This window comes from Zootermopsis nevadensis, unplaced genomic scaffold (assembly GCF_977971745.1).
Source record: "Zootermopsis nevadensis isolate Lab colony 2312 unplaced genomic scaffold, Znev_1.0 Znev_ptg000024l, whole genome shotgun sequence".
NCBI lineage: Eukaryota > Metazoa > Arthropoda > Insecta > Blattodea > Termopsidae > Zootermopsis > Zootermopsis nevadensis.
Window position 1 is genome coordinate 16061146 of NW_028259156.1, and position 18802 is coordinate 16079947.

The 18802-nt window shown below is 35.9% G+C and overlaps 2 protein-coding genes across 5 annotated transcripts in view; both read right to left on the reverse strand.

Annotated features, from left to right (window-relative positions):
• Positions 1-11821, reverse strand: part of Mekk1 (mitogen-activated protein kinase kinase kinase 4) — a 34351-nt gene extending 22530 nt beyond the window's left edge. The window contains exons 1-14 of one of the 3 annotated variants that reach the window (XM_087355215.1): positions 10729-11821; positions 9577-9774; positions 8968-9086; positions 7929-8110; positions 6358-6549; positions 5548-5708; positions 5104-5440; positions 4397-4599; positions 3883-4122; positions 3209-3368; positions 2252-2497; positions 1918-2079; positions 643-788; positions 80-193 (exon numbers count right to left, since the gene is read on the reverse strand). In XM_087355215.1, the coding sequence (XP_087211341.1) occupies positions 80-193; positions 643-788; positions 1918-2079; positions 2252-2497; positions 3209-3368; positions 3883-4122; positions 4397-4599; positions 5104-5440; positions 5548-5708; positions 6358-6549; positions 7929-8110; positions 8968-9086; positions 9577-9774; positions 10729-10748 (2480 nt within the window). In that variant the 5' untranslated portion in view covers positions 10749-11821. Of the gene's footprint in view, positions 1-79; positions 194-642; positions 789-1917; positions 2080-2251; positions 2498-3208; positions 3369-3882; positions 4123-4396; positions 4600-5103; positions 5441-5547; positions 5709-6357; positions 6550-7928; positions 8111-8967; positions 9087-9576; positions 9775-9983; positions 10214-10728 lie in introns of those variants that run through there. The other 2 variants (XM_087355214.1, XM_087355213.1) reach the window with 2 other exon arrangements.
• A 142-nt stretch (positions 11822-11963) lies between these two features.
• Moe (moesin) overlaps positions 11964-18802 on the reverse strand; it is a 46509-nt gene continuing 39670 nt past the window's right edge. For both annotated transcript variants that reach the window (XM_087355217.1, XM_087355216.1), the window contains 5 exons: positions 18013-18273; positions 17385-17595; positions 16442-16588; positions 16073-16303; positions 11964-14512 (listed from right to left, as the gene is read on the reverse strand). In XM_087355217.1, the coding sequence (XP_087211343.1) occupies positions 14348-14512; positions 16073-16303; positions 16442-16588; positions 17385-17595; positions 18013-18273 (1015 nt within the window). In that variant the 3' untranslated portion in view covers positions 11964-14347. The remainder of the gene's footprint in view (positions 14513-16072; positions 16304-16441; positions 16589-17384; positions 17596-18012; positions 18274-18802) is intronic.

An 18802-nucleotide genomic window follows, 5' to 3' on the forward strand; every position in this document is an offset into this window, starting at 1 on the left:
GGTGAGGGCCACCTTAGATTTGGAGTAGTCTATCATGTGGATAAATTTGGCAATTAAGAGGAGAAAGTGACAAACTCACTTGGGTGAAGATTCGTCATCTGATGCATCACAACTGCACATATTCTGTTTGAGTTGCTCACATTTTGATACAAGTTGAGTTGTAATGGCTCCGAGCATACTGCTGGCTATATGACTACAAGAAGAAAACAAATCATGCTTAATATAATTAGAATATTAACTATAATTAAGGTAATATAAATGTAATGAACAACCCTCAAGACAGACAAATTGATTCTTAAGTGACTTAAAATTATGTTTTAAGAATGTTGTTTACATAGCACTGAATGGAATGGGAAGCTGATAAATGGTGAGTAAGGGTTAGGAAGGAGGCAGTTATGGCTGTTTGAAGGTACTGTCCCAATACTCAATGGACAGACTGAGAAAAACCACAAGAGCTTCACTCAGATACTTAGCCTGAGATTTTAAGTCCATACCTCTCAAATACAAGTCTGAAATATTTACACTATATCCTAACTGAATTGGAAGTAAGTTACAGCTCAAAACAAGACTACATATGAACTACTAATCTGGAATAAGATGTAAACAATATGTACAAGCAGTCCAACAGGAAGAGCTTCTTACCAAAAAGTACTGCTTGCCATTCCCTTCCCACCAGGAATTTTTGGGCACGTTGTCCTCACAAAGCACCACTCCTCCTCCAACAGGTTCTTCTGGTAACCCTCCTGTTGCACCATAAGCACCCACTGTTGCACATATTCAAGATAAACCTGACAACAAGACAGAGCAAGAAATTTACATTAAATTCTCACTATCTGTAACCATACATTTGTGAACATAAATAAAAAAAATACATTTTTTACAAAAGGAAGATGCTGCCCATAATGCAAACATATAATCCAGCCAAATGTGCTGTAAAAATGCGTATGAAATATATATATACTGCAAATGAGACAAACATGGACCATACATAAATATCACTCCTAATAATGGACTATAATTCTGGAATAAAAGCTTGACCTACAATAAGCAAATAAGAATAAATCATTCAGTTACTGTATGAACAACAGCAACAGCATATGTCACAAATATAAAGAACCATTTTTATATTAATAAATTGAAGGTTTTGTACTTATATATAATCTCCACAAAAGCACCGTGCCTTAAAATTTAGATTACATTTTACCTTGTAATTTTTTAAACTGCGATACAGACTTATCCTATTCACTTTTTTGAATCAGAATATCAGTGTCTTTATACAACTATAATGTTTTTCTTGTTTTATAAGGGAATGAAATTTGGTCTTTCTTTCTAAAGGAAGAATACAGAATGAGGGTTTATGATAATAAAGTGCTGAAGGAAATATTTGGACTAAGGAGAGATGAAATAGCAATGTAATGACACCCCATAAAAAAAAGCTTCACCTAATATTATGAGGGTGATTCAATCAAGATGGATAGGATTGGGAACCATATAGCACAAATGACAGAAATGAGAAATGCACACAACATTTTGGCTGAAAAACCTCAGTGGAAGTGACTATTTTGAATACCTAAATAAAGATGGGAAGATAATATTAAGATAGACCTTAGAACATGAAAGGGGTGTGAAAATGTGAGCTAAATTCACCTAGCTCACAACAGGATCCAATGGCTGGCTTTAGCAACCGTAACAGTGAACCACTGGCTTCCATAAAAAAGGAAATTTCTTGATCAGCATCAAAACTAAACTCTTCTAGGAAGATCCTGTACCATGGGTCATATTAGTATCTATCCAATGTATTACTTTCCATTTACTTTGTAAAATTACACACACACAAGGAACCAAAACTTCTGCTACACAAGAAGAAGAAGAAGAAGAAGAAGAAGGGAAAAAACAACAACAGACTTGATGTCTTACCTTAAGGACAGCTTTCATACTCTGATCAAATTCAGACACTACTGATTCATATAATTCTAGCGTTTCTTTTTCCTTGTCCCATAGAACTGTATGGATCAAAGTCAGATACCTCTGTCGGTGTAGCACAGCAATTCGGAGTCCTTCCTTCAACTCCCTCATCAACTGCAAGAAAACATGGATATATACGATCAACACATGACAGTAATAAGATTACCTATAAAACAGACACAATGCAGAGTTACCCTGATCTCTTTCATTTGATTATACAGCCTCCATAAAGACACAATTTTATTGGTTGACTGAAAACCCTGACACAAATGAATGTCATGCTTACCTGACGGATACTCAATACTGATGGCTGATTTGGTTTCTGTTCAAGGCGCATACGAAGGAACTCATGAATCATCTCAAGTGGTATACGTGACAGAAACAAAAAAGCTGCCCGATATGAGGGCAGACCAAGAGACTGTGCTTCACAGCTCCAAAAGCCATAACGGCGTAATTCCTCTTCCTCGTCATCTTCAGAATGTTCAACAGTCTCCGCGAGAGTGATCTCCTGTTGTGATGATAAAGCATCACTCTTTGAAAAATAAATTAAAAAGTCATAATTAGAAATTAAGATTCTAATTAGTGGACCAGTCACCATTAAAACAGATTAAAGATGTTACATTGGAGAGAAAAAGGGAAGAATGGCCTTAAACTATGAAAACTTAACTGAAGTTCACCACATGGATGACCTTTACCATTCTCTTTTCCTATATACATACTTTGTATCTTTCACTTATATTTTGTTTAAGGTTCCTAGTTTTGATGGGAATGAGGATTACACAACCTTAAGAGGCATATGGAAATTCAGCAGTCTGTGCATCAGAGAACCATTAAACATGGCGTTAGAGCCCAGCCAGCAGGACCATAGTACACGGCTTTAAATCCCCTACTGTCATATGACAAAGTTTAGTACCTGTACTACAATCTTTGTGCTGGATATTACTTGTGCCAGTCTGAAGACATCTTGAGAGAGGAGTTTAAAGGCAAAATTATATTAATCATGGCTTCAGTTATTGTCATATTAGTATAAAACAGTAAGATAGACATTATTCATAAAACTGGAATTTCTGTTACATTAAAACTGGCAGTAATGAAATGCCTTAATATGCTACCAAGGTTCACAATTTTCAAGCAATAGAAATTTTATTTCCTTCAACACTTCTATGCCACCTTTTTATTGTACTATGTACCTAGATCACTGCCTTTTTCCAAAGTCTGTCAGATCTGTATTACATGCACTTGCCTTTTCTGCAGTGTCATTATTATTTATGACAACGTAAGCAGATTCAGCTGGTTTTGCCAAAGTAATCATTGCCTTTCGGAGCACATAATGGTGTAGCTTTTCTAAGAAATTTATTGCTTTCCTCAAGCCTCTTGTTTTCAGAACTTCTTCCATGTATTTCCTGCATAAAAAATAACTTCTTCAATAAAATCATGTAAATCTGAAATATGAGGTTGTCACATGAGTGAAGATGTCAATACTGTTCATATGAAAATGAAGATACCAAAACAACAGTGGACAAATACACCCTTGAGTGCTAAATTAAAAATGTATGATTGTTTATTGGTTGCATAATCATAAGTTATTGTAAATCAAGTTGTCATATATTGATAAGAGGGAAAATTTAATGGATCTGACTTAATATCACAGTTTGATACTCAGGGTGCTGTTATCAAATAGAAGAACAGACATGACAAAAACTGGTAAGTGATTTTCCAAAATGTTAATTCAGAAAATACCCAAGTTCAGACTTGAAATTAACACCTTACTTATTAATGATGAGAGACAAACATAACAGCGGACATCAAATCACATGTTCACTTTTTCTCATTTTTACCGATCTAAAAAATTTGTTCCGAGTAGTAAGGGCTATATCTTCAGCTGTACAGCAATTTTATAACTTTGTTCTACCTTACCTATAAGGGTATGTTGACTCCTTGTAGGAACAAAATGTTGAGCCCATGCTTGCAATCATTGATGCACTGTAAAAATACACTTGACATTCTGTAGGTTCTAGTCCTCCATCTGATGATGAGGTGGTAGTTGTACCATGTGAGAAATTTGAATTATTTGAATCTGATGGACTACTGCTGTCCACATCAAACTGGACAGTTCTGTTGTGAAGTCGGAATGGTTTCCCTTCAACCGAACCACTTCTGCAAAACAGAAATACGTACAAACAGACTGAGGAGGAATACAAACTAGTATCAAACCATCAAACTATCACGATCACATTTATTAAAGTGCTTCCCAATGGAATTAAAGTCTGTAAATAAGTATATACCTAAAAGATAATTAATTAGTATGCAAAACAAACTGAAACATCTCTAAAATATTGGTAACTGGCTACAAAACTACATAGTGTCACAGCTCAGAAGATAACAATTTGAAATGAAAGTACAATTGCTGTTCTTCTGTGTCACCACTTACCTAGAAGTGTGACGAAAATCTTGGTAATAATTATCATCACTTATGTCTGTTCCAACACCAGATGACACATTTGGATCATCCTCATTTAAGGGTCCCACTTGAGGCCAACTATAATTCTTTGGTTGATGAAGATACATAAGCTTCCCGATGATCAGCATTTTAAGGCGGTGATGTTTTGTCATGTTGTACCATAAGCACATTGCCTGCATGAAACAAGAGACATCTTGTCAGGTATGAGAATTACATGGCAGTGGAAATGTGGACTGCAGTCTTCTCAGTTAACACGATGTGGTTTTGGATAACATACCTACAAATTCTGCAAAAAAATATTAATTCAAGTCGTCAACTGAAAAAACTGAGGTTGCAGCTAAAAACTTAAACATGATTGGAATTTGTAACAGTGTGAACTAGAATAGAAATGAACAACTAAATAGTGTTATTAGTAATGTACTGCCTTGCCAGCCTTAGCATACCGACCAAAACACTTGAAGGAAAGCAGAAGACATAAGTTCTTCCCAAAAATTCTTGTTTTCTGACAGTACAAAAACAGTAAGACATCCAATTACTAATGCAGTTTCTCCACTTCCCTGGGAATTACTGTAGTCCTTTCTTTAACATAAGGGCAGAACATTCCCTCTACCATTGTAGTATATGGGAAAGTACTGAGGAGTGTCACTCTTCACTTCTTTATTTTCATAAATACTTACCTTAACCCTCCCGACAAACAGCGAACATTTGTAAAGAGGATGCTGAGCTGCAAACGCTTTGCTCGATGGATACAGGGCTTCAGCGGCCTCCAGTCTTTGAAGTAACTTCTCCACATCCTTTAATGCTTGGTTCTGAATATCCACACAGCTATGGCAGTACATGGAGAGACAGCCGGCACACACACATTTTTTGCTGTTATTGTCTGATATACTACATGGTTCACAAAAGTCCTCTTTCCCATCACCACTAACACCGCTATCACTTGACTGAGTGGAAACTGGTGCAGGTAACTGCCTCAAGTCACCTTCCACTGTCGATACCTCTTTCCGCTCAAATCTTAAAAAATACACAGAATAAAAATTGAAAGAACATAAACATAAGAACAGAATAACATTTTTCAGCTCATAAACTTAAAACCAGCATAACCTAAATTCTGAATGTACCTGTAGCTCATAATGTCATTCAGTAAATCTGCCACGTTCTGTCTAGCCTTGCAAACATACTCATCTTGCTCGGTGGGTGTTCTGTCAGCGTGCCATGCTTGCAGTTCTAACCAGATCAGGTCCTTCAACTCATTTTGCCAAAGATGCTCTTCCCGGCTCAACTGAGAAGCAAATGAACTCAGTTAAACTTACAGTACTAGTTAGAGAATAATTTTGAAACAAGTTTAGTGCTCTAAAGAAGTACTTTTGAGGCCAACATAACACCTCTAAATTTATAGACAGACAATACACTTGAAAGCATATTGATCATTCTCTCCACAAAAATATGTAATTCAAAATAAATGACCAATTTTAATTATACTTGCAAAACTTTCTTGGAGTTGCAAGCACCGCAATTCTATATTTGTATACTAAAAGCCCATTAGACATTGGAATAAAATATAAAGCTGTTTTAAATGTATTTCAAAATATTTCACAGAGAAAAGACTACCAAAATGTGCTTACATGACGGGAATTACAAAGAAAACAAAGTCAAAGTCACTTTCAGTACTTACCATTTTGAGCCTTTTTCTACAAATTTTAAACTGTAATTACAAAGAAATACACTAAATGCAACTCCAAAACAACTCATTATCTGATATCATACCTTAAATTGACTTCAAAAGTTACCCAAAGAACCTGAAATTCTTCCAAAATGCAAACACCGAGTGAGCCTCAGTGCAGCAAAATCTTCTCTCTAAAATAAAACCAAATAATAATAATAATATTACCTAATAACATAATAATAAAACAATACACAATTTGACTCACATGTCTTCTTGGATTTTTATCATTCTGTTTATCACTACTGCCCATGCGGATGAGTTTAGAAAACATGTTGTAGAAGTCTACTCGTTCATCCGGACAGTCAGCAGGTTTATTTTTCAGCTCTGATTTCTTTTTCAATACATTGCAGGCAACAAGTTTTGATGTGAGGCTGAAGAATCGATTACATGTCTCCACCTACATAACAAAACCATCATCTTGATACCAAGTCGTTTATCCCAGCAAATGTTAAAGAAAACAGACAAATACAAATACAAATTACCACTACTACTACAAGATAAGATCACAAAATCTTCATCTGACAGAATACATAACAAGGTCTCTTATAATAAGAGAAAAATAAAAATTATACATTATAAAAATTAGAACATACTCATTCTAATGCAAATACAAACACGCTTCTCACATATTGGTATGTGAAAACAATACAAAAAATGGACTTTGGGGGAAAAATGTAACAGAATACACTAATTACTGGCTGTTCTACACACACACAGACAAAAATCAACTCATAAGAGTAACTCCTTTGGAGAAAAGAGTTACGGGTGAAATACGATTTCATACATCCTTCAAATAGGGGTACAGCAATACAATAAATTACATAATCACGACATACCAACACCCAGAATTAAGGCATCAATTTAAAATCTGGAGACGGAAACAAAATTGTCATTAACACTAAGACGTTCTGGAACAAACAGTGATCACGTCTTTTTAGATGCATTTCTACAAAATCTACAGTACTCTGATTACGTCTGTCTTATAACTGGATATCAAATTTTGTAAATTCAGCGATACAATATTTTCTACCACACACAACACGTTTCATTACATGCTACATAATTACAACATACTGACATACTAAATCTCTATCCAGGTTTGTTAGATTCTACAACCACCATAAATTTGCAGAATAACAAATCTAGAATAAAATCCAACTTTGTTAAATTTAATGTTCAGACTTATACTGAAGTTTAATCAATGCACGACTAAGTGATGTAACTAGGATTTCATTTCGGGGGATGCTGTGAAAAATCAATTAATAGGGACTAAATCACATTTCATAGATTAAAAATACAATACGAGATTTTAGGTTCTCGTAGTAGTGAAGATGTAAATTATGGTCTTACGGGTCGTAATCCTTCATGGACTCGTTGGTAGATACCTTGGAGGAACACTGTGTCTCCTTCTTCAGGGTTACAATACGCTCCTCCAAAACAACGGTATCTACCAACAGCTTCTTATAGCATTACATCCTAGAAGATGAATATCAGTATTCAAAATATAAGTATGATGTCAACATACACACTGGTTCTGCCATCATAAAATGTTCCTTTGAAACCAAATTTTGTCATGAAAAATACCTATCTGATTTATATTATACACTGTGCACATTTAAACAGTAAACACTCATTTAATGAAGCATGACTGTACACTTGTTTCTCATGCAATAGGTGACAATGACTGTCTCCTAAAATACTTAATACCTGATTTGTTTATAACATTTCAAGAAGGGAGTTGAATCCATAAATTGTACTTCTAAATAGTGTTATTACCTTTATGGCTGGTTGTGGTGGTACAGCAGGCAGACTCTCAGCTCTGTTTTCACCTCCATTTTCCATATTATGTGTAGGGTGTTCCACACCAGAAATATCCAACTTCAGATCACGTTCTGATCCTCGTAATAACTTCAGTGTCCGCTTGTTGCGTTTGTTTGATTCTGGCCGTGAAAGCTGGTCTGAAATTTTTGTAATTATATTTATGTAAGTGGAATTCAGATATTTTTATCAGTAAGGAAGAATAAACACTCTACGTACACCACCACTAAGGAGTACACATTACTGAAGACAGACAAGAGTACAAAGGTGTAATCCTACGGAGTACATTTTTTCAAACACACTCTTTGTGTTATTTCTGCCATTCTATATAATCCCTTTGATTCCCAGCATTGTCACATCAGCCATCAAGATGGAGACAGTATGCTTCTCTAAAACAATGGCATCTACTTACCAGCACACACAGTGCCAGAACCCAGATCATCATCATCACCACTGCTACCATCATGAAAAACTCAAATCTGATATTCTTTGCTGCATACCTCACTGAATGTGCTTTTATTGCATATATTTACACAAACATGATTTATGTATATATTGGAAGCTAATCACAGTACAAGCACTGCAGAGTCAGAAATGCTGCATTTCATTATTCACCACATTAAAAAAAATTAAAATAAAAATGGTAGATCTTAACGAGTTTAATAATTTGTCATGTATCAATGACTGACACAAACCAAAATTATATTCACTCAACATTCAGAGTAGACCCCTTAATACCAAATTTCATCTAAGTCTGGTTAGTAGTTTCAGGTGAAACATATAGATGGGCAGATAAAACATAACCTTCACATTATACATTAATTCTATATTCTTTGTGTAATGAATACACAAAAAAAAATATTTCACAAGAATAAATGTATCTGTATGTGCACACCCCAGTATGTGTCTGTCACGCTTCATAAATTTTGCATATACAAAATGTTGGGGAGAGGGGGAAGAAGCCCCTTCCCAGTTCCCATTTGAGCATAATACTCACCAGTTTCCTGCTGTGTGTTGTTTTCTGATCTTTCCATGAGTTCAGTAAAATACAAACTGTCCATTGTATTTCGTCGCCTTGTTTTGGCTTGGATCAACTTTGGTACACTCTTTGTGTTACTGCAGAACACAAGAAAAGTAATTAGGCGCTTTATTAATTTGACAGAAAATGGAAAATAAACAAAAAGCAAATATATGAAACAGAATAAGGCAAGTAACAGTAAGTTCTGGAAAATTTACTGGCAGCTATCACTCCCTCAAATTCTCAAACTGCCTAAACAAAAAGCCCAAACGAAATTGTAAATTAAAACAATGTAAAGCTAGTCCAAATTTTATACTTGACTGCCTGTGTAGAAGTGCAATGAGTTAGTAGATTTTTACATGAAAGGTAATAAATAATGAGGTTTTCATTATTAGTAAAACATAAAATAAGTAACTGTGTAAAAAAAGTTAAATGTAAAGGCTTCAAATTCCGAATTCGAAAACCGGTTTTCAAACACATCATTGACTCATATCGCAGGACCGAGTTTTGCACTTTAGCTGGGCGAATAAAACATCGTCCAAGATATAAGGAAAGAAATTTCTACAAAGAAACATTTTAGAACCTTACCATAATTCCTCTTTTTCTCGCTGTCTCCTTTCTCTCTGTCGACGAGATATGCGTGTTCGCGGTGGGGTGGATCCATAATCACCGAATTCTTTCAATATATCATCACTGGGGTATTCGCCATCAAAACTTCCTTCAATGCTGTCAAAGCAGTGGGGCGACAAATGATTTCCGTTGGCATGATCAACATTCTTGTTCACCCTAAAATAAATTCTTGATTTGTGAAAAAAGAAATTCAATTCGAAACATTCTTTTCACATACCCCATACAATGCTGAAAACTGAATTGATAAAACCAAGTGCAGTGACACTTCCAACATCAGTAATAAAGCAATGAACTTGTTTATATAAAGGAATATACAGCGTAAGAGCTGACATAACTTGTCAGTATTAAAGAGTAACTCGTCTTACCCTTCATCCTCAGAACTTTCTGGGCTAAAATTTATTTTAATCCCCACTCTCTTCTTCCAGTCATCATCTGCCATATGTATTTCTTTGGCCTATTTTGCTACCAGTAATCAGTACTAAAAATGTTTAATTAAGGTACACACTAGTCGGCGTCAATCACTTCAGTCGGTATATCCTAAACATTGCCGAAAGAACACTTCCAACAGTCCTACCAACATAACTCATTTCCAGGTTGAAAAGTTTCTAGCTGTCGTGTATAGTTTACATGTTTCAGGCTGATTTAAATACCAAATAAATACACATACAGATCGCAGTTTTTTGTAAGAAGTAGATTGCACTAACCCGCTTCAACACAGTAACATTTGTATTCCGTCTTTGGTTGACAATTGCTACTGATTACAGTCCGTTTGTATAAAACCAAAAGGTTCATTAAGGTCTTCACACACGACCCAAATAAGTAACCCCGTGAAAGACCTGCCGTGCACAAATATTTTGACTTCACCTCAGAACCTTCAGACTACGTTTCTCCAAAGATCTGCTTTTTATCCATTTACTTACGGATGTCTCATGAGACTTTCCATAATAAAGTAGTTTCAAATACAAGCAATTTTGTGCAGTTACATTGGATCTTCATAGTTTTGAATTATTTTAGTTAGGCGAACATGAATTTCGTAACCTCACATTTCCGCTATGCCCAATAGAAACTAGCAAACAGCATTGATGAATGAAACTACCAACACCAACCAACCTTAATTCACAGCATCCCATAAATCTTGTTACGAAAATCTATCCAGCAGGGACCTTAAACAAACAAACACACAAAAACAGTTCCAGAACTACTGCTGCTTCAGGTAGCAAACTTATCATCCCTTCCCTTCCACGAAATCACGTTATCTTTAAAGCGTGATTATACTTAACTTGAAGATCAGCACCTGACATTAGTTTCCCTAAAGATTTCCAAAGCACTCTCCTGTTAAGAAAATGCAGTACATACAATCATACTCTGGCATGGAAAATAATCAATCTTCTAATGCAGTATTGGAGTCTGCCTCTTCCAAACAATTGAACGAATATGAACTTCACAATTAAAAAATTACTAGTCTGTGTATCAAAATTAAAACCATTACTTTTACAATTTTTCACTCATTCTTCACCTCAAATACCCACCTAGGACAACTGTCCCATAACACACTTCTATAGAACAGCACCAAGGCCAGTTATTTTGGGCAAGTAGATTACAGTAACAAAGGCCACAACCCTGAAAACTGTCATGGGTTAGAGTCCCAAAGAAAATGGTTTCAGTCACTCAGAAACTAATAACAGAACAGTGCAAGGAAAAAAACTGAGCTAGAATACAGGGACCAAAGTCACAGACCCAAAGCTGTTACAAGCAACAGTAAATCAAAATTATGGGCACACGCTATATGCCTGGACCTTAAACAGCCTTAAGGCACAGAACATGAAAGAAAATGATAATTTAAAAGTATGGCACCGTAATGAATCATGTTTCGCATACACAAACATTAAAATTATGTTGCCATGCTATTATCACAAGATGGTCAATCCAAGTCTGTTACCAAATAGTTGTGTTGAGAAAATAAGATGCATTTCTTTCTTGGCAAGGATATTTCTTACATTCTTGCATGAACTTTCACCAGTATTTGGTAAAGAGGCAGTCAATACAGTTAGTACCCAAAGAAAGCCAACTAGAATGAAGTACTGGCATATGTTCCATATTTTTAACGTGCTACTCATCCACAGAAACATGTAGTTGCAACCATTTTATAAAAGTAACTAAGGATATGTCTGTGGAAATAATGAGCAGGACTACACTAAGATAACTGAAGGGTCAACAGACGTGCTGATCTTAAGGAAAGGTTGCAGTCTTTGTGCTAAGGGCTGTGATTTAGCATGGCATGATCCTATATAAAATTTAACCTGCAAAACCAATTCAGCTGCTGATGGACAGAGAGAGAAAAAAAACAAATTGAAATGATTTTATTACTTGTTTTGAATATCCCTACGGCTATACAGAAAGTACTTAAAAAACTAATATCTTCTGTCTCATTTTTTTGCACTTTCAGTCCAAATCTGCTGCTTTACAGAATATCCAAATCTGAGTACTCCCTATGTCTCTTCAAAATAGTACAAATGGCCTGTTAAGGAATATCAACTTACTTTAAATCTTACAAGCTGGGATTCAATTATTTTTGTAGGACTACATATACATACTATATATCCCATACCAGAAAAAAAATATCAGAAGTTTTCTTATTATACTTATTAAGAAGTAAACCAAAATTTCCAATAACTATTTTTAATATTATTTAGTACTTAATTAACTGTTCAAGCTGATATAAAAAATTAGCTTCATGTTAACAATATTTTTCTTCTAACAGGAACAAGAGAAGTACAAGTGCTTGATGTAATCATTTTTCCAGTATAGGAAAAGTGTCTTACAAGCTTCAACAAAGCTTCAATCTCCATTCACCAACTTTCCATTACTCTTCTTCAAAAGGCAACTTGGTTAATAATTGAATATTTTAAAGACATTTCTCTACCAGTGGCTTACGCATTGAATTATCAACTACTGCAGTCAACAAATGAGAGCCTACTATTCCACTGTTAATGTCAAAGAATGGAAATTGGAGAGGAACACAGGACTTGCGTTTGCGCACCAACAATTGTAGAACTATATACAACACAAATCTTAAAGCACCAATCAGTACAATATTAGTAACATGACTTAAGTGACAGTGAAGAGATTAAGGTTTGGAAGAATTCTGTAAAATGGCACTGCACATAAGATCGACCATAGATTTTCAGCCATCCAAACAAAAAATGAAAGTATTCAATGTGACAGGTGTAAAGCAGACATCAGTTTACATAAAAATTTAGGTTACACATACAAAGTTTAGAAACTAGCAGTCAAGTAGAAATTCAAAGCTGTATTGCTGTAACAAGAGACAAGGCATATAGCACATATAAAACTAGTGCTATTGTCAGTGGGTTAACACGTGGTCACCAAATACAGCTTTGAGCTTCATAAAAATTCTAAGACTGACCTTTGAACCTGGAAAATAAAGAAATGGAATGCTACAACAGAGAAGACAAAACAATACCTTATATTTAGCATATGAAAATGAGTATGTTTAAATGAATTACTACTACACAACTGCAGTCCAAGAAAACTTCCTAATGGAATCAAAATTATATATATTTTTAAGTGAATAAACCTCTCCCTTTCTGAGCTCCATATAAATTATTACTTCTCTTTTAACTGGCAAAAGACTTGACTTACTGAAGTTATTTGGCATGAACAAATACACTCTAAAAATGAATGCACGAGGGGGCCTAATCCCAGATTTTATGCAACTGAACGTAAATTTATTTAGTTTCTATGTGTGTTCAAATAACATGCCAAGGCTCGTTAAGTGAATTTCAAGTGTAAGTATTCAACAGAAGATTGCAATTAATATTAAAAGTTGTAAAGCTTGGCATCAGACTTGACTGTTACTAGAGACAGCAGTTGATTATAAAAATTATTGCATTGAAAAATAATTTACAAACATCTGAAATAATCAGACAACCTGCATTTTCATTAACAATACTATCAGTATACCTTTAAAAAGTCTTTTTCATAATATTAATTCCTGCTTCAATCATCCTGTGTGTGTGTGTGTGGGGGGGGGGGGGGTGAGGGGCTCGGGGTGAGGGAAGGGCAAACATACCAAGGCAACAATTTTTAATATAAGATATGTCCATTTCTCCCAAATATTCGCTGAAAAGTGCATGATACACCATGGCCACTTTCCAGGTTAAATGATATCTTAGGCCGGATGATTGCTGAATAGTAAGTTATCAAGTCAACATCATTTGTTGCAGAAAACGAAAATGATTCTCCATCAGAAGTTTCAAATGCATGGTAACTGTTGCACCAATAACAAGAAACACAAGAGTTGCCAGCATAACAGTAATCCTAATCCCATGTGGTTCCCAGTTTTGTGAAATAAATATTGCCATCAACACTGCCCACAAAAAATATAGCAAAGTATTTACATTTCTCTTTTTCATGATGACAATTAGGAAGCCCAGACAAAAAGAGCACACTATCACCCTTACTACGAAATTTCTTGCTTTTCAACAATTACCATACATGTGAATCATTTCCTTACTAAATTAATTTTCAGCAACATCAATCTCACTGATAAGTTCAATTTTAATGATCTGTTACATCAGAAATAATCACGAAGGTAACACATCAATAAAATTTGGATGTGTGTGTGTGTTGCAGTTCCAATCAGTGCCTGTAGCTTGGCTCTGCTGACTCTGATGCAGCTATCAATAAACCATGCCCTTCCAACTGGTTACATGTTTTCAAACTGATCCACACGACGCTTGGTATTGCCTTTACGAATTTCGCGCAAGGTCTTGTACTTGTCGCGACCCTGACGAACATTTTCCCTATGAATCTTGTCCATTGCTGTCTCCTTTGTTTCATCACGAGACTGAGCCAAGTCTTGCTTCAGAGCCTGAAATACAAACATGATGTTTATATAAATAATAATCCGTGGCGTAACAGCCCTCTGAGAGCCAAAGCCGACCAACTGGCTGCTGGCCTCATGTTCACATGCCTAAGCAAAGGTGAACGATCATCCAACCGGATATAGGGTGATGTGTGGTAAGCACGACAAACCCCCAGCCATTGCTAGTTCTCATGACCGGATTACGCTAACCATCGTAGCTCCCCAATTTCCTCATGATGCTGGGTTGGCACCGGTCCCATACACTGGTCAAAAATCTCATGAGAAATTTCTTTCCCCGAGACTCAAACCAGTGCGCATTCCGTATCACCGGTCAGAAGCATGATGCCTCAGACCGTGCGGCTACAGCGCAGGACTGATGTTTTTATTTTAAGATTAAATATTAGCAGGGATACTGTACGTTATAATTTTACTTCCAAAATGAACTTTTAAAAAACACAGAAACATCAACATACGATTTTACATGCACATAAATTCTCTTCTCAAGATGTTTCCACTTTTTAATTGGGTCAAGAACTTAAACAACAAAACCCTGCTTGAAACTAGAAGATATACATGCGTAACATTTAATGGATCAACCGTTGCTTCTTCAATTATGCTGAATCGTTTGTACATAGTTTTGAACCTACAAGATGTCAGAATGACTGTAACCAATAAATGGGAAAGAAATAAGACAGAATATTTTAGGGCACTACAGAGGGACTGAAGAAAAAATTCAAATACCAAAAGTCTAAACAACCAGTCCTCTTACCGAACCTAAGATGAATGTACCACTGCTGAGCTAATTTGCTCAACAACAAAACATGACTTATGTGGCAACATCTCATATATTGACTTACACATCACAATTCAAAAGTGAAATCTTGTAAGCTTGCCTTTAAATGTATGATTAGTTCATTTCCTGTTCAAGGTCTTTCAAGATAAGGATTGTAAACAAAGATGATTATGCAGAATGTTTACTCTAGTCTTACAAGTATTTACTGTTACAGACAGTAACACCTGAAAACCAAATACATTTAACAGACAAGTGAAATGACTTGACTCCATGTCATTGAGCAATTTGGCTTAGTGATAACATTGTACATATTCTAAGTTTCACCCAGGACAGTGGCAACACATTTTGGGTCATACTTTTGGCAAAACAAGTTGCAAACTGTAACTAGTAACAGACTTCTTTGGGCTCCATACACACAATGCACTTATGTACACAACAACCTCACATGGAGATATTTCCTTTAACTCATTTCCTTAAAATAAGTAAAACTGATTAATCAATTTGGTATTTTGAGGTTCTTATCTGTATGTCAGAAAGTGCAGTGAATGGGTATAATGTACCAAAATTCAATGTACCATGGCACAATGGGCTTACTTCAGAACAGACATAATTGTGTAAAATTATTTCCTTGGGCAATATGCATTGGCTAAATCATAAATAAAATCACATTTTGGAAGCCAAATTCTGCTTTCATCTTCAGCAAAAAGAGGGAAAGAGGACACGAAAGACTTTTGTTTGCCGCCCCAAAGTTCTTATATCAACTGAGGTTTTACCTTGAGCTGGTCATGAAGACGTTCATTGCGTTCAGCTAATGTTCGTCTCTCCTCTATGGGGTCAATAATATTGTCATCCGTTGCTAAGTCCCGGCTTACATCCCCATTTAACACCTCATCATCTTCATCCTGTTCATTTTCTTGGACATGGTGATGTTGCGGTGTTGTAGTGGCCGCAAGAAGTGCCTGCTTCACCTCGTCTTGCTTCCGTCTTGCCTCTTCAACTTCTTCCTATTGTAACAAAACCCACACCTTAAAACTTGAAAAAATTGCAACTTTCAGGAGCAAATTGCATACATAATTGATAAAGCAATGTTAATTGATAAGGTACTCATCACTCTTATGCTTTATTATGTTAACGCATTATACCTGAAGACGTCTCGTCTCCTCATCCTTCTGCTCCACTTCAGTCTGGATCCTCACCACCTCATCTTGTTTAGCTCTGATTTCTTCCTCCAGCTTGGCTCGCTCAACAGCTTCCATGTTCTTACTCTCCTCCAGGCGCTCCATCATGGACTGCAATAATTATAAACTTCTGCAACTCTATTCAATTATGATTCATGTGAAAAGTATCAGAAGACAAAAGTACCTAACATCTTTGCCCATGCTGAAGCATCTCAATAATGAAGTTTTCAGCAAGACAGCTCCCATAATCACCGTCTAGGCCAAACTTTACATTAACTCCTCCTTCCTTTCCGTAATCATTCAGTGATGTTTACCCACTCAGGTGGGTTACCATATAGCAAAGCCTTCTCTATCCTTCCACAAGCACTATTTGTACCCATGCCTGCTCGTTCCCTATTGTCTTTTCATCTTGCTCATATAAAAAAAATAACTACCATCACTGAAACAACTGCCTTCTAGCTTCATTCCGAGTCATCACACTGTTAACGTTAAGTTGGAACTGCAAGACCTCTCCTCACTGTGTAAGACGTTAACTACTATGTACTTGCAAACTTACAAGTCAACAACAACTGGCATGATTTGTTTACAGTTCAATGACACTGTACAGTGTTGGTTTTAAACTCAATTTCCATTTGATGTTGGAATGTAAAAGGTTAAAGACCCAAAGGCTGTTGTTATTTGATCCTGTCCATTATATATTAACCACACTAAAGATTACAAAATCTGTTTTCATGTTTGTCCACAATACTAATTACATGCACAAACAATAAATTAAAATTTATTATTCCAAACAACCCTTGAAAAGGATGATTTATGGTGGAGTCACTGACTACACCATGATTCTTAATTTAAGAAATGGAAGCTGAATGGCTTTAGTCCATTTGTTCCAGTCTTTCATGTTATGTACCTGCAATTCATTCTGTCGAGCCTCCAGCTCTTCCTTGGCTGCTTGCAACAGTTTGAGCTGCTCCTCAAGACGCCTGATCATGTCTTGAGCGTCAGCAAGATCCTGTTGTCTCTTCTCCATTTCCTCTTGCATGGTGCGAAGCCGTTCCTCATATTCCTGTTGCTTCTTCTCTGCACGTTCTCTTGCTGCAATCTCAAGCTGCAGTTTTTCCCTGCAAGAGTAAAATAACTACTTCTAGATCTCTGATGTCAATCACTTAAATTCTGCATATATACACTTCACATGATGCCAGAAGATGGGAATGAACAACCCAATAGCTTACAACAGTAGTATGTTCATGTTTTGGTTAGTCCATATTATATTTTTCAAGATGTATGAGATAAATCTGGGTAAGGGTCTGTGGTATGCAGTTAAGAAACAGTGGTTTAGAGAATGTAAGGACCTCACATGAAGTCTGTTGGGATAATACAGGATTCTATTGTGAAATAACAAGACCTAAAGTACAAATGAACACACACATGTAGCAAGAACAAAGAATTGATCCGCAATCTTTCCAAAACAATAAACAACTGCTCATCTAATAATATAGGGCTTTATACTTCCATTCATTTGCATGTATTTTCCTGACCTCTGTTGTTGCTTTGCAGTCTTCTCTTCACGTGCCTGGGCCTTCATTTGCTGGACATCAATGGTGTCTGGTTTGCGGCGACGCATGTACAGTTCATGATTACCCATGCACAGAGCTAAAATACGTTTGTTGATGCGTACACGTGGTGCAAAGAATACAAAATCTGGCGCTTTCTTATCAATGGGCTTAATGATGAATTTCCGGTCATTAAAGGAGATGTTCCGTATTTCTGACCAAGGGAAACCAATCTTCGGTGTCAATCTGTTAATGAAACAAAACATTTAATTACTAACCTGGGTAGTTGCAGTGTAGTCAAGGTCGTTATACTACTTTTACAACATGCTAATTAAATTTTCCAAGGTCCCACACAAAGTCTTACTGGCAATATAATTACTTACATTACAATGTTTACCAGTCATTATAGTTTCTCATGTGAAGTGATTACAACTTCAGTTTCCTTCATATTACCTGTTCTTTTGGCTTTTTCTTAGCTTGAACAAGTTCCGAAACACAGTAAATAAAACACATTATATTGCAGACAATGAACAAATCTTTCAAACACATTTTACCATTTACTTGGCATTCACACAAAAAATTTAGGCCTGGTCTCTCATGTTATGGTGTAGATTAAACATTTTTCTGCACTTCTCCCCATCATCAAGTGCAAAAAAAAAATTAAAAGTATTTTTGGCTCAATATATACAAATATGCCAAAATATGACCAACTTTTGAATATACTTCCCTGTTTTATGGTATGCTGCAACAATCTGCTGAGTGTCACCTGTGTAAG